Source organism: Mauremys reevesii, linkage group 11 (genome assembly GCF_016161935.1).
Source record: "Mauremys reevesii isolate NIE-2019 linkage group 11, ASM1616193v1, whole genome shotgun sequence".
NCBI lineage: Eukaryota > Metazoa > Chordata > Testudines > Geoemydidae > Mauremys > Mauremys reevesii.
In genome coordinates this window covers 34,544,389-34,561,614 of record NC_052633.1, presented here as the reverse complement: position 1 = coordinate 34,561,614, position 17,226 = coordinate 34,544,389, and the positions used below count along the sequence as shown (strand labels likewise).

The window sequence follows — 17,226 nt, the reverse complement described above, 5'->3', positions numbered from 1 at the left end:
ATATAATTTATGCTCTAAGTATTTTTATTGTTGAAACAAACCTGTTATTTTAACTCCTTCTTTGGTCTCAGTGGGTACTCCAACACCAAATTCATTTTCTCCAGAGACTCTGAAGTAGTAAACAGCACCTTCTTGAAGGCTGGTAACTTTGTAGGAAAGGCGATGGCAATTGTTGGTTATAGTGACCCAAGCCTTCTTGCTAGCCTCTCGTTTTTCAATGTAATAGTTCTTCACAGGAGCACCGCCATCATTCTCAGGAACATCCCAGGATAACACTGCAGATTCTTTTGTTACATCTTTTACAGCAATATTAGATGGAGGTCCTGGGGAATCAAGAACTTTGACAACTAAGGTCAAGGTAGCTGTGCTCAGGACATTTTGTAATGTTAATGCATATTTTCCAGAATCATTTCTTGTTGCTTTCTCTATGGTAAGTGAGGTACAATAATCTGAAGAATCAATAGATGCTCGTGTACGGAGATCTGTCTCTGGTTTATTCCACATTACATTTGGGACTGGTTTTCCCCTGAAAGGTACGGTCATTGTAAAAGAGTCACCAGCCTTTACAATTAAAGTCTTTCGCATTTCACTATCAATATCAAAGGCAGGTTCTTCTTCTCTTTCCTTTGCTACCTGAGGTTCTGAGACATCACTTGGATCACTAGCACCAACTTTGTTGATAGATCTTACTCTGAAGACATATTCAGACCCTGATGTTAGCCCAATTACACTGTACTCTGTGCCTCTTAAATTTTGAATAGCTATTGACCAGTCAGTTTCATCAGTTTTCTTGTATTCAACTGTGTATCCAGTAACTGGGGCACCTCCATCAAATAATGGCTTTGTCCATCCAATTGTTATATTTGATCTTGTTGAGTCCAGAATCTTAGGTTTAGATGGAGGAGATGGTATGAAAACTGGATCTTCTGCCCGAATCAATGGTGAAGTGTCACTTGGAAGACTGAGACCAGCAGCATTTTCTGCATAAACCCGATATTCATATTCACATCCTTCTCGAAGACCTAATGACTTAACTCTTAGATCATAAACTGGTTTTTTGTTTACACGGATCCATCGTAGGCTATTTTTCTCACGTCTTTCAATTATGTATCCAGAGATCTCATTTCCTCCATCACTGTCGGGCCTTGCCCAGCACAGGGTCATGGAATCCTTTGTCACACTGGTTATCTCTAAAGATTTAGGTGGATTTGGAACTGTAAATGGATCTAGGGCCTTGACTGCATAACTCTCCAAAGCTTCACCAACACCATATTTATTAACTCCCATCACTCTGAAGATGTATTCGTTTCCTCTAAGTAGTTTTGTCACTTTACAGGATGTTGTTCTAAGCTCTCCTTCACAAAGTGTCCATGCAATTCTACTGGTCTCACGTTTTTCTACAATATAGTAATCAATATCTGCACCTCCATTTTCTTGGGGTGGTCCCCATGACAGGTGACACTTTTCAGCATTAAGGCCAGTTATTTCTAATGGGCCTGCAGGTGGGCCGGGTCTATCAAGTACTTTGCAGTTAATAGCCAAAGATCTTGTTCCTGCAACATTCTGCAGTGTTAATACATACTGACCCGAATCCCGTCTAATGCAATCCTTAACAGTTATTGCAGTAGTGTGATCTGTTGAGACTATTTCAACTCTTGCTTTTTCCTCAATCTCTTTGCCATCCTTTGTCCATGAAATCACAGGTGAAGGTCGTCCTGCAATATCAGCATTGATTTTAAGGACCTCACCAGCTTTAACAACAACAATGTCCCTAAATTTGACATCCATCATGATTCTTGGAGCATCAACATCATCTTTTACAGTCACAGGTCCAGTTGATTCAGATGGCACACTAAAGAGTCCAGCAGCATTCTTTGCAATAACATGGAATTCATATCGCTGATCTTCTGTAAGTCCAGTCACATCAAAGAAAGTTTCTTGTATGTTAGTGTAATTGCACTTTAGCCAACGGCCATCCGGTAGCTCTCTGCACTCAATAATATATCCTGTAATCTTAGCTCCACCATCATATTCTGGTTTGGACCATGACAATGAGACACATGTTCTTGTAATATTAGTAACTTCTGGCTGACCAGGAGGATCACATGGGTCTCTTGCAGCAGCTGGTTCAGATGATTTACTGCATTTGCCTATTCCTGCAATATTTTCAGCATACACACGATATTCATACATTAGTCCTTCTTCAAGGCCAGTGACCTTCATTTGTGTATCACTTATGAGGCTTTTGTTTACTTTTGTCCAAAGAATGCTGCTTCTTTCTTTCCTTTCAAGATGATATCCAATTACTTTGCTACCTCCATCATTCACTGGTTCCTGCCAACTTACAGTCATGAAAGTTTTAGTTGCATGTACTACTTGAGGAGTTCCAGGTGGACCAGGTGGCTTAAATGGATACTCTGCAACAACAGAGGGAGACTCAATATAGGTGCTCCTACCATAGCGGTTTTCTGCATACACACGGAACTGATATTCAGATCCTGTGGTTAGACGCACTACTTTAATCGATGTTCTTGCAACTGCTGCAGACACTACATCCCATATTGTTGTGGTAGTTTCTCGCTTCTCCACAATGTAATTGCTAATATGGCAGCCACCATCATACACTGGAGGTTTCCAAGATAAAGTTACATTATCTGCACTAACACTGTCAATATGTACATCACATGGAGGTCCTGGTCTGTCAAGAACAATTACAGTGATAGAAAATGTTGTAGATCCAGCACTGTTGGAAATACATAATTCATAGTTTCCAACATCTTCCTTTGAAGCTTCCTTGATGGTCAGCAATGTTGAAGTCTTTGATGTTTGAACATTTACCCTAGTTGTCTCTTTTAAGGTCTGTCCATCTTTCCTCCAGCTAGCTGTTGGTGGAGGCCTGCCTCTGATCGGCACATCAATCTTAAGATCATCTCCAGCTTTAACACTGAAAGTATTGAAAAGAAGTTCAGCAGAAGGCTGGATTTCAATATCTTTTGCAACTACTGGAACTCCAAGTTGTCTTGGATCACTCTTCCCTTTTTCATTAATAGCAATCACTCTGAAAGTGTATTCCTCTCCCTTACTTAAGCCTGTTATTGTTGCTTCTAGTGTCTTAACTTGGGTACAAGTGCTCCATTTTTCACTTCCTTTAGTTTGCATTTCCACTATATAACCGGTAATTTTACTGCCACCATCACTCTCTGGTTTCTCCCATGTAATTGTAGCAGTGTTGCGAGTCACATCAACAAGAGTTACTTTTCCAGGTGGATACGGTGGTTCAGAAACCTTAACCGGTTCAGCTGTTTCTGCTGGCAAACCAACCCCATATTCATTTGCTGCCAAGACACGGAAGTAGTAAATGCATCCTTCCTGTAGCTGATCAATTTTGAAGGTATTTTTAGTGCAGTTATTTGTAACTGTGGCATATGCCTTTCTAGTAGATTCTCGCTTTTCAATGATGTAGTTCGTAATTTTAGCTCCACCATCAATAAGTGGTGGTTCCCAGGCTAATGCTACTGAATCTCTCTTAACTTCTCTGATTGTCAAGTTAACCGGTGCACTGGGGGAATCAAGCACTCTGACATTAACAAAAGCTGATTTTTTGCCACTATTATTTTCTAAAGTCAGGTTGTATCTACCACTGTCAAATCTGTTTACATTATCAATGACGAGCATTGTATATGAACTGGTAACCTCAATCTGAGCTCGGTCACTAATGGTGCCTTCTGCTTTTTCCCATTTGACTTCAGGTTCTGGTCTTCCTTTGATGGTAACAAACAGACGTAATGTACCACTCGCACGTACAGTGACTACTTTTCTGAGATCTGCATCTAGTTCAATTTCAGGAGGTTCTATTTTGTCAGCTGCAATGACTGTACCAGGTATAGTTGCAGGTTCCCCGACTCCTTCAGAGTTAATGGCACAGATGCGGAAATTGTATTCATTGTTTTCTTTAAGTTTTGTTACAGTGAACTGTTTCCCTTGTAGTCCTGTTGGTGGTGTGCAAGTAATCCATTCATCAGCAGTAGCTTCTTTTACTTCCACAACATATCCCTTAATGGGAGCTCCACCATCATAAATAGGCTTGTTCCATGCAAGGGACACTGATGATCTGGAAGTGTCTGTCACCTTTGGATTACTTGGTGGGCCTGGTGGATACAGTGCATCACATGCACGATAGAAAATGGATGGCTCACTAGACTCACCTACACCAGCTGCATTTTCAGCAGAAACTCTGAATTCATAGAAATGCCCATCTGTAAGTCCAGTTACTCTGAACCGCAAGTCTGTTAGCCTTTTCTTATGGCACTTGGTCCATCGAATACCATCTTTGTCGCGCTTTTCAAGTATGTAACCTTCAATTTCAGCTCCACCATTGTCTACTGGACGACCCCACGTTACAATCATAGAATCTTTTGTGATTGCTGAAACTTCTGGCACTGAAGGAGGACCTGGAGGTTTGTATGGATTACAAGCCACAACAGGCTCAGATTCCAGTGGTTCTCCGATTCCAAATTTGTTCACAGCCATTACACGGAAAATATATTCATTGCCTGGAAGGAGTCTGGTTACTTTGTGGTTAAGAGCTTGCACATCAGATGCCACTAGTGTCCAGGAAAGTCTGCTTGTCTCTCTCTTCTCAATGATGTAATGTGAGATACTAGAACCACCATCATGTAAAGGCGGGGCCCATGCCAAGTAACATTTTTCTGCCGTGACACCGGTAATCTTCAAAGGACCCTCTGGAGGTCCTGGCCTGTCAAGCACTTTTACTGTGATTGGTATAGATTTTGTACCCCCTACATTGCTGAGTTTAAGTGAGTAGTGACCTCCATCAATTCTTATGCAGTCTTTGACGGTGAGAGTTGTTCTCTGAAGTGTAGATTTAATTTCCATTCTTGCAGTTGTTTCTTCAAGCTCTTTTCCATCTTTTGACCATGTAATGTCAGGAATAGGTTTACCATGGATGTCAGCCTCAAGAACAAAGGTTTCTCCAGCATGAACAACAATGACATCTTTGTATTTTGGATCCAATGAAGCTCTTGGTGCTTCAATTTCATCTCTAGCAGTAATTGGCCCTGTGCTTTCAGATGGTTCACTCAAGCTACCAGCTGCATTTCTTGCAATTACTCTAAATTCATATATTTGGTTTTCAGCAAGACCAGTTACTGTAAATTCTGTTTCTAGTACATTTGTAAAGCTGGCTTTCATCCAACGACCTTCAGGTAGTTCTTTCTTTTCTACAATATATCCAGTTATTTTGCTACCACCATCGTACTCGGGTTTTTTCCAGTTTATTGTAACATAATTTCTTGTAATAACAATGGGATCTGGGCGGCCAGGTGGATCACATGGATCGCGGGCAACATACAGTTCAGATACTTTGCTAACTTTACCAATGCCAACAATGTTTTCAGCAGAAACTCTGAACTCATATTCAAGACCTTCTTCAAGGCCATCTGTTTTATATTTGGTGTCTGGAATGAGGGCCTTGTTCAACTTTGTCCAAAGAATGCTGTTTTTATCTTTACGCTCAAGATGGTAGCCAAGAACCTTGCTTCCTCCATCATTAACTGGTTCATTCCACTGTACAATCATATGATCCTTGGAAGCTGATGTAACAAATGGTGTTCCTGGTGCCCCAGGTTCCTTATATGGGTATTGTACAACAACTGCTTTAGAATCCAGTGGAGAGCTCTTTCCATATCTGTTTTCAGCACAAATTCTAAACTGGTATTCAGAATTTGTTTTAAGATTTGCCACTTTGATTGCTGTTCTTGCAACTGTTGCTGATACCATCTGCCAGGTGGTGGTGGTTGTGTCACGTTTCTCTACTATGTAGTTGGTTATCTGGCAGCCTCCAGTATAATCTGGTGCATCCCATGATAAGACAACAAAGTTTGCGCTAACTTCATCAAAGCGGACAGGTCCTCGCGGAGGGCCTGGCTTTTCAAGTACAATTATGCTCAGGTGCTCTGTAGCTATGCCTGCTGTGTTTGATGCTGTTACTGTATATTTGCCAAAGTCATCCTTATTACTTTCTTTAATATGTAAGATAGTGGATGTTGGTGTGTCATGAACATTTAACCTGGTTGTCTGTTTAAGTGGCTGCTCATCTTTTGTCCAAGTAATCTTAGGGGTGGGTCGGCCAATAAATGGTACTTCTATCTTAAGATCTTCTCCAGCTTGAACACTGTAAGTATTAAACATCAGCTTGAAACTTGGCTCAATTGTCAAATCTTTAGCTATCACAGGAATTGCAAGTGCTCTGGGATCACTTTTGCCTTTTTCATTGTAGGCTATCACACGGAACTGATATTCTTGATTTGAACTCAAACCGGATACAACTGCACAGCACACTTTGGTCTCAGTGACAACACTCCATTTTTCTATTCCTTTAGGCTGCATTTCAACTATGTACCCCAAAATTCTGCTACCTCCATCATGTTCAGGTTTCTCCCATGTAAGTGATGCACTTTTGTGAGTCACATCAGTGAGACTGACTTTCCCAGGAGGCAAAGGTGGCTCTGAGGCTTTCACAGCATCTATAGTTTCAGCTGGAATACCAGTTCCAAATTCATTTTCAGCCATAACTCTGAAATAATAAGTTGCTCCTTCTGTAAGGTTTTCAACTTTAAAGCTTGTTTTGCCACATTTAGCACTCACATTTGCATATGCCTTTCTGGTTGACTCACGTTTGTCAATCACATAATTCTTTACTTTTGCTCCACCATCATTAGCGGGTAGTTCCCAGGATAGTACTGCATAATTTTTCTTAACATCTTTTACTACTAAATTTTGTGGTGGTCCTGGTGTGTCAAGGACTTTTACTGTAACAAATGCAGACTTAGAGCCACTGCTGTTCTCTAACTTAAGAATGTACTTGCCAGTATCATTTCTATCACAGTTATCGATGGATAGTTGTGTGTAGTTTATGCCTTTTTCAATTTGAACCTTATCTGTAAATTCACCTTCTTCCCGAGACCATGTGATTTCAGGTGTTGGTCGTCCTCTGAATGGTATGTGAATCCTAGCAGATCCACCAGCTCTAACCAATATTCCTTTCCTTAGTTCTGAATCAATATCAAGTTCAGGAGCTTCAAGCTTGTCTTCTGGTTTAACAGTTCCAGGAACTGATGCAGCCTCTCCTACACCAATTTTATTGAGGGCACACACTCGTACTTTATATTCCTGATGTTCAATAAGTTTTCTAATCTCAAATCGAGTGACACACAGCCCAGTCTGTGGAGTAGCTACTGTCCATTCTTCTTCCTCTGCTTTACAGAGCTCCACAATATATCCTTGGATTTCACTACCACCATCATAAATAGGTTTACCCCAAGCAAGTGTAATTGAATTTTTGGTGGTATCTACAACATGAGCATTAGTGGGTGGACCAGGTTTAAACACAGGGTCACAAGCTTTAAAATAAGGAGAAGCTTGGCTTGGTTCACCAATTCCAGCAGCATTTTCAGCAGATACTCTGAATTCATACTCATGGTCTTCTGTTAGTCCAGTGACTCTTAATCGCAAATCTGTAATTCTGCGTTTATTACATTTTGTCCATCTGATGCCAGCTCTGTCTCTCTTTTCTACGATGTAACCAATAATTTCACTGCCTCCATCACTATCTGGCCTGCTCCAGCAGACAGTCATGGAATCCTTTGTGATGTTGGTAATTTCCAGTGCCTTTGGTAGACCAGGAACCACAAATGGATTTTTCATAAGTACTGGAACAGACTCCAGAGGCTCGCCAACACCATATTTGTTAACTGCCATTATACGGAAAATATACTCATTACCTTCCAAAAGTTTTGTTACTTTCAGCATTGTGGCTACAACATCTGAAGCAACAACAGTCCAAGCAAGGCGGCTAGTTTCTCTCTTCTCAACAATGTAGTGAGAAATGTCACTACCACCATCATGTAGTGGTGGATTCCATGACAATGAACATTTTTCAGAAGTAATTCCAGTAACTTGAATTGGGCCTTCTGGTGGACCTGGTCTGTCCAATACTTTTACATTTACAGGTACTGACTTTGTTCCTGCAATGTTAGAGGCTTGTAAAATGTACTGTCCACCATCAATTCTAATGGCATCTTTTACAATAACTAATGCCTTGAAATCAGTGTTCTTTATCTCACATCTAGCAGTTTCTTCAAGTTCCTTATCTCCTTTGAACCACTTAATGGTAGGTAGTGGCTTTCCATGGACATCAGCCTCAAGTTTGAACATTTCTCCAGCATTTACAACAATTGTATCTTTGTATTTTGGATCCATTGAGATTCTTGGAAGCTCAACTTCATCCTTCGCTGTTATTGGTCCTGTACTATCAGAGGGTTTGCTTATTGCACCTGCAGCATTCTTTGCTATGACTCTAAATTCATATCTTTCATCTTCAGTAAGCCCTGTTACAGTGAACTGAGTTTCAATGACATTGGTGAAGCTAGCTTTCATCCAGCGGCCATCAGGTAAGTCACGTTTTTCTACAATATAACCAGTAATCTTGCTACCTCCATCATATTCTGGTTTGGTCCACTGTAGAGTAATAGAGCTTCTTTTCACAATTATGGCTTCTGGGCATCCTGGAGGATCACAGGGGTCTCGGGCTACATAGCACTCTGAAACTTTGCTTGCTTTTCCTACACCAACAATATTTTCTGCAGAAACCCTAAATTCATATTCAATGCTTTCTTCAAGGTTAGTTGTTTTATAATGTGTGTCTTGAATAATGGTCTTGTTTATTTTTGTCCATAAAATGCTGTTTCTTTCCTTTCTCTCAAGATGGTAACCCAAAACTTTACTTCCACCATCATTAATTGGTTCATGCCACTGTACAACCATAGAATCTTTTGTTACTGTTGTTACAAATGGTGTGCCAGGAGGACCTGGTTCTTTATAGGGGTACTGAGCTACAACTGGTTCAGATTCCAAGGCAAAGCTCTGTCCATATCTGTTTTCAGCAAATATTCTAAACTGATATTCTGAGCCAGTTTTCAGTTTAGTCACCTTTAGGGTAGTTCTTGCAACAGCAGCTGAAACAGTTTCCCATACAGTGGTTGTTGTATCTCTCTTATGAACAATGTAGTTGGTAATTTGGCAGCCACCTGTATACAGTGGAGGATTCCATGATACTGTAATGCTTTCAGCACTAATATCATCAAACTTTACAGGCCCTCTTGGAGGATCAGGCTTGTCTAGTGTTATAATTTCAACACATGCAGACTTTTGTCCAATAACATTAGCAACTGTGATTCCATATATGCCACTGTCCTCTTTGTGTGTTTCTTTAATGTTCAGTGCAGTGAGATTAGGCAAATCATTAACATTAACTCTTGTTGTCTGCTTTAACTGTTGGCCATCTTTTGTCCAAGTAACAGTCGGCTTAGGTCGACCAGAAATTGGTATTTCTACTTTTAGATCTTGACCCACCTGGATACTGTAACTGTGGAATGCAGGTCTTACATCTGGTTCAATAACAAGGTCTTTGGCGACCACTGGAACTGCAAGAGATCGTGGATCACTCTTGCCCTTTTCATTTACAGCTATTACTCTAAATAGATATTCTTCTCCTTGAGTTAGGTTAGTAATCAGTGCTTCAAGTGCTTTTACACATGCACATTCTGACCATTTGTCACTGCCCTTAACTTGCATTTCAACAATATATTGTAAGATTTTGCTACCACCATCATGTTCCGGCTTTGACCAGTTAAGCAATACACTGTTTCTTGTGACATCATCCACTGTTATTTTCCCTGGAGGTTGAGGAACTTCAGAAACCTTAATTGGGTCAATGGTTTCTGCTGGAAGGCCAATTCCAAATTCATTCTCAGCAGTGACTCTGAAGTAGTAATTGCTGCCCTCCTGAAGTTGGTCTACTTTCCATGAGGTCTTGTGGCAATTTGTTGCAACAGCTGCATAGGCCTTTCTTGTTGCTTCACGCTTTTCAACAATATAATTTTTAATTTTAGCTCCACCATCCAATAAAGGAGGTTCCCATGAAAGTGAAACCGAGTCTTTGGTGATCTCCTTAATTTTTAGGTTAACAGGTGGACTTGGGGTGTCCAGTACCCGTACACTGACAAAGGCAGACTTTATTCCACTACTGTTTTCTAAAGTAAGAGTGTATTTTCCAGTATCAAATCTGTTAACATTGTCAAGAACAAGGGAAGTGAAGCTGCTAGTAATGTCAATAATAGCTGCCTCTCTGATCTCACCATCCATTTTACCCCATTTTACTTCAGGGGTTGGACGCCCTCTAATAGGAACAAATAATCTTAAGGAACCACCTGCCCTTACATTTACAATTTTCCTTAAGTCTAGGTCAAGATCAAGGTCTGGAGCTTCCAATTTTTCTTCAACAATAACAGTACTAGGAACATCAGCATGCTCTCCAACTCCAGCTTTATTAACAGCACAGATACGGAATTTATATTCATGTTTTTCTAATAAATTTTCTACTTCCATATTTGTTTTCTTGATTCCAGTTGGTGGGGTACAAATTGTCCAGTCACCAACACTTACATCACATTTTTCAACAATGTATCCCTGGATTTCACTGCCACCATCATAGATTGGTTTGCTCCATGAAAGGAAAACTGAAGATCTTGTCACATCTATTGCTTTGGGATTATTAGGTGGACCTGGCTTGTAAATAGGATCACAAGCCTTATAGTAAGTGGAAGGTAGGCTTGGTTCACTAAGACCAGCAGCATTTTCAGCTGAGACTCTGTACTCATAGTCATGGTTTTCTATAAGTCCAGTCACCCTGTATCTCAGTTCACTAACCAAACGCTTGTTGCATCTTGTCCAGCGAATGCCTTCTTTATCTCGTTTTTCAAGAACATAGCCCAGAATTTCACTACCGCCATCTGAGGCTGGTCTTTCCCATACAACAATCATTGAATCTTTGGTAATGGCTGAGACTTCTGGGGCATTTGGTGGAAGTGGCACAACAAATGGGTTCTTTGCAATTACTGGTTCAGATTCAAGAGGTTCGCCAACACCATATTTGTTTACAGCCATGATACGGAAGACATATTCATTTCCTTCCAAAAGTTTTGTAACTTTGCAACTAAGGGTTTGCACATTGGAGTCCACTACAGTCCAAACTAAGCGGCTAGTTTCTCTTCTTTCTACAATGTAGTGTGAAATATTACTACCACCATCCTGTAGTGGGGGTTTCCAAGCCAATACACATTTTTCAGCAGTAACTCCTGTTATATCAACAGGCCCTTCAGGTGGCCCAGGTCTATCAAGAACTTTGACATGAACAGAAGCTGTTTTTTCACCTGCAACATTCTTTGCCAGCAGTACATAATGACCACTATCAACACGGATGGCTTCTTTTACACTGAGGCTTGTTGCAAAATCTGTGCTTTTTATTTCCAAATGAGCTGTGTTTGCTAATTCGTGATCACCTTTTAGCCAGTGAATGGAAGGTAATGGTTTGCCATAAACATCAGCATCAATCTTGAATGACTCACCAGCATTTACTATAATTGTTTCTTTATATTTTGGATCCATACTTATACGAGGTGGCTCTACTTCATCTTTGACTGTGATTGCCCCTGAGCTTTCAGATGGTTCACTGAAAACACCTGCAGCATTTCTTGCTATGACACGGAACTCATACCTCTGATTTTCCACTAGGCCAGTTACTGCAAACTGAGTCTCAATGACATTTGTAAAGCTTGCTTTCATCCAGCGACCATCTGGTAACTCCTTCTTTTCAACAACATAGCCTGTGATTTTGCTTCCACCATCGTATTCAGGTTTCTTCCACTGAAGGGTTACTGAGTTCCTTGTGACAATTATAGGTTCTGGACGACCTGGAGGATCACATGGGTCATGTGCTGTATAACATTCAGATACTTTACTTGCCTTTCCAATACCCACTATATTTTCTGCATAAACTCTGAACTCATATTCAAGTCCCTCTTCAAGGCCAGTTGTCTTAAATTTAGTGTCAGGAATAGATGTTTTGTTTAGTTTAACCCAGAGGATGCTATTTCTTTCTTTGCGTTCCAAATGGTACCCAATGATCTTGCTACCTCCATCATTAACTGGTTCATGCCACTGTACCACCATGCTATCTTTTGAGCGAGCCGATACAAAAGGTGTTCCAGGTGGACCAGGAACTTTGAATGGATATTGGGCTACAACAGACTCTGATGTGAGATATGTACTCTTTCCATATCTGTTCTCAGCTGCAATTCTGAACTGATATTCACTTCCAGTCTTTAATCTACATGCTTTTATTGTTGTTCTGGCAACAGTAGCTGACACAATGTGCCAGACAGTAGTAGAAGTGTCCCGTTTTTCTACAATATAATTGTTGATAGAGCTGCCACCATCATATTTTGGTGGTTCCCAGGAAATGGTGATACTATCTGCTGTTACTTCATCTATCTTTACTGGTCCAGTTGGAGGCCCTGGTTTATCAAGGACAACAATATTAAGAGTTTCAGTAGCTTCACCTGCAGAATTTGTAAGTTTGACTATATATGGTCCAACATCCTCTTTGCAGGCTTCTTTTATTGTTAGCAATGTGCTGTTTTCTGAACTTTCTGCATTTACTCTAGTAGTCTGTTTCAGTGGAACATTGTTTTTATGCCATAATACAGCTGGTTTGGGTCGACCAACAAATGGGATGTCAACCTTTAAGTCCTCTCCTGCTAGGACACTGAAAGTGGTGAACAATAATTTGAAAGCTGGTGGAATCACAAGATCTTTTGCAACAACAGGTATGCCCAGTTGTCGAGGATCGCTGATACCTTTTTCATTCTGAGCTGAAACACGGAAGGAATATTCCTCCCCTTGTATTAGTCCAGTTATAGTGGCTTCAGTAACTTTTACTGTAGCACACGTTGCCCATTTTTCACTGCCTTTGCTTTGCATTTCTACAATATAACCCAGAATTCTGCTACCTCCATCATGTTCAGGTTTTTCCCATGACAAGGATACACTATTTCTTGTCACATCCAACACAGTTATCTTTCCTGGGGGCAGTGGTCTTTCTGACACTTTCACTGATTCTGGAGTTTCAACTGGAAGGCCTATTCCATACTCATTTTCAGCTAGGACTCTGAAATAATAGTTGCAGCCTTCCTGCAGGTTGTCTACTTTCCAGCTGGTCTTGTGGCAATTGGCAATAACCGTTGAATAAGCTTTTCTTGTTGACTCACGCTTTTCAACAATATAATTTTTTATTTTTGAACCACCATCTATGAGAGGAGGCTCCCATGTGAGTGTAACAGATGATTTTGTGACTTCTTTTATTTTCAAATCTTGTGGTGCTCCAGGTGTATCAAGAACCCTGACATTTACAAATGCTGATTTACTGCCTGAACTATTTTCTATTGTCAATATATACTTGCCACTGTCAAATCTATTTACATTTCCAACAGTAAGTAGAGTATAAGAGCTTGTTGATTCAATAGTAGCTTTATCTAAAGACTCTCCATGTTCTCTTGTCCATTTCACTTCAGGTGCTGGTCTTCCTTTGATTGGGACAAAGAGTCTTAAAGTACAGCAGGCTCTGATATTGATAACTTTACGTAGTTCTGCATCCAGCTCAATCTCTGGAGGTAGCATTCTTTCTTCAGCCTTTGGTGATCCAGGAACAAGGGCAGGTTCTCCAATGCCTTCAGAATTCATGGCATATATTCGGATCTTATACTCCTGGTTTTCTTTAAGATCTGTGATGGTAAAAGAAGTAGCCTTCAGTCCTGCTGATGGAGTTACAATTTTCCATTCATCTTCTTCAGGTAGTGCTATCTCAACCATATAACCTGTGATTTCTGAGCCACCATCATAAATTGGTTTATTCCAAGCTATTGTAATTGAGGACTTGCTAGTGTCCAAGACACGAGGATTACCTGGTGGACCAGGCTTAAACACAGTATCACAGGCTTTATAGAATTGACTGGTTGGACTTGGTTCACTAATTCCAGCAGCGTTTTCAGCCATTATTCTGTATTCATACTCATGACCTTCTGTTAGTCCAGATACTTTATAACGTAAGTCCGTAACAACCCGTTTGTTACATTTCACCCAGCGTAGTCCAGCTCTGTCACGGCGTTCTACAATGTAATTGGTTATTGGGCTTCCACCATCAGAATCAGGACGTCCCCAACAGACAATCATAGAATCTTTTGTAATTGCTGTAACTTCCGGTGTTTTGGGCGGATCAGGTGGCACATATGGATTTACTGCAAGAATAGGCTCTGATTCCAGGACTTCGCCAACCCCATATTTGTTAACAGCCATAACACGGAACACATATTCATTGCCTTTTAATAGGTTAGTGACCTTCTGTTTAGTTATTGGAACTTCTGAGGCCACGTTTGTCCATGCTAGTCTGCTAGTTTCTCGTTTTTCAACGACATAGTGGTCAATCTTTGCTCCTCCATCATCCAGAGGTGGTAACCATGACAGTACACATTTTTCACTTGTAACCTCAGACACAGCCAAAGGCCCTTCGGGTGGACCAGGTCTATCAAGAACTTTAACATTGAAGATATGCTTTGCAAAGCCACCAGGATTAGATGCAGTAAGCGTATATGCACCACCATCTCTTCTGGCAGAATCTTTGTTGATCACAACAGTAGAGAAATCTGCCTTTTTTATTTCTAATTTTCCTGTGTCTTCTAGCTCTTTTTCATCTTTTGTCCATGTCAGGGTTGGTGGAGGTCGACCTGTAACATCAGCCTCAAGTCTGAAAACTTCACCTGCTTTCAGTACTAAAGTGTCCTTGTATTTGGCATCCACCATTATCCTTGGTGCTTCAATGTCATCTCTGCATGTTATTGCATCTGATGGCTCAGATGGTTGGCTAACTGCCCCAGCAGCATTTCTGGCAATCACACGGAATTCATAAGCAGCATCTTCTGTCAGACCACTTACAGTGAAATCTGTCTCTAGTATATTGCTAAAGTTAGCTTTTAGCCAACGACCATTAGGAAGGTCTCTCTTTTCAACAGTGTAACCAGTTATCTTAAAACCTCCATTATATTCTGGTTTAGTCCACTTAAGTGTTACTGCATGTCTTGTAATGTTGAGAGGTATTGGTTTACCAGGAGGATCTATAGGGTCCAGAGCAAACACTGGATCAGATGGTTTGCTTGGTTTACTTTTGCCAGCCATATTTTCTGCTATAACACGGAATTCATATGCAATGCCATCAGTAAGTCCACTTGATTTAAAGAGATTGCCTACCACCAATGCTTTACTTACAGTCTGCCAAAGAATGCTATTTCGTTCTTTTCTTTCAACATGATATCCCAAAATTGGACTTCCACCATCAGTAACAGGCTCATTCCAGCTAATGGTCATTGACTCTTTTGTGACTGCAATCACCTGAGGAGTACCTGGAGGCCCAGGAACCTTAAATGGATAGTTGGCAATTACAGGTTCTGAAGAAAGGGCTGGACCTGTTCCATATCTGTTTTGAGCTTTAACACGGAACTGATACTCAACTCCAGTAGTAAGATGAGTAGCTTTAAACATGGTACGTATAACAGTGGTTGCTAACTCAGTCCATGTGGTACTGTCAGTCTGACGCATTTCTACAACATAATTACTTATTGGTACCCCTCCATCATTCTGAGGAGGTTCCCATGAGAAAATTACAAAGTCAGATGAAACTTCATCAAATTTGATGGGTCCCATAGGAGGGCCAGGAATATCATGAACCAGGACAGTAATCACATCACTAACTTCTCCAACAATATTTTTAGCTGATAGGGGATATCGGCCACTATCATTTCTTGTGCATTCATTGATGGTTAGTATGGTCGCGGTTGCAGTGTTTTCAAAGTTTACCCTGTGTGTCTGTTTAAGCAGCTGGTCTTCTTTTTTCCATGTCACAGTTGGTCTTGGACGACCAAGCACAGGGATCTCAATTTTGATGTTGTCACCAGCTCTGGCAATGACCGATTTCTGGTAGATTCCACGGAGGTCAAATTCAGGAAGCATCATCTGCTCTTTAACAACAACTGGTCTGCTCTCTCTTGGATCACTTCTTCCAGCACTATTAACTGCCATAACCTGGAAAGTGTATTCCTCATTTTCAGTTAGATTCTTCACTACACAGTCTAGCGTTTTCACAGTTGTGATGTGTGTCCATTGAGTGGAACCTTTTTTCTGTGCTTCAATTATATAACCAGTGATCTTGCTGCCACCATCATGTTCTGGCTTTGGCCAAGCAAGGCTAACTGTGCTCTTTGTTATATCCATAATATTGAGGCTCTCAGGTGGTGATGGTGCTTCAGAGGCTCTTACAGGTTCTGTAGTTTCAGCTGGTTCACCAATACCGAACTCATTTTCAGCCAGCACTCTGAAGTAATATTCACATCCTTCAACCAAATTAGGAATCTTAAGGGAACATTTCTGGCAGTTGGTGGTGATTGTTGAATATGCCTTTCGTGTTGCTTCACGTTTTTCAACAATATAATTTGTTATACGTGAGCCACCATCTAATAGAGGCATATCCCAGTGCAGGACGATGCTGTCTTTAGTTATTTCCCTAGGCTTAAGATTTATTGGTGGTCCTGGTGTATCCAAGACTTTTACATTTACGAAGCCAGTTTTCTTACCAGCAGCATTTTCAAGGGTCATTATATATTTTCCAGCATCATATCTATTACACTCTGTCATAATTAGAAGAGTAAAAGAGTCTGTATTTTCAATGTTGGCACGTGCTTTAAGTGGGATATCATCTTTTGTCCATGTAACTTCAGGAGTTGGACGACCTTTAATTGGCACAAATATCCGAATACTCAGCCCAGCTCTAACAACAAGTGTTCTTCTCAGCTCAGCATCTAATTCAAAATCAGGAATCATTTCCCGATCTTTGATTTCAACACTTGGAATCTGTGCTGGTTCACCAGCACCCACAGCATTGATGGCAATGATTCTAAAATTGTATTTGGCTCCTGGCTGGAGATTAGCAACAACAAATTCAGTGATTCTTAAAGCAGTTCCTGTTGTGTCTTTTACCCATTCTTCTTCCCCTTCCTTTTGATGCTCTACTATGTAGCCAATGATGTCAAGTCCACCATCATAATGAGGTTTGCCCCATGTTAAAGAAGCACTGGTCTTTGTAGTATCAATCACTCGTGGGTTTGAAGGTGGACCTGGTGGATCTGCAGTAGTGAAAAAAAGACAAAATTCCAACATTATATTAGACCTGAGTTTGTATAGGCAACCAAAATATTAATACTC

The 17,226-nt window shown here is 40.6% G+C and overlaps 1 protein-coding gene across 1 annotated transcript in view; it reads right to left on the bottom strand.

Annotated features, from left to right (window-relative positions):
* TTN (titin) overlaps nt 1-17,226 on the bottom strand; it is a 308,399-nt gene that overhangs the window by 29,625 nt on the left and 261,548 nt on the right. Inside the window, exon 319 of the mRNA XM_039494704.1 lies at nt 42-17,147. Within this exon, the coding sequence (XP_039350638.1) occupies nt 42-17,147 (17,106 nt within the window). The remainder of the gene's footprint in view (nt 1-41; nt 17,148-17,226) is intronic.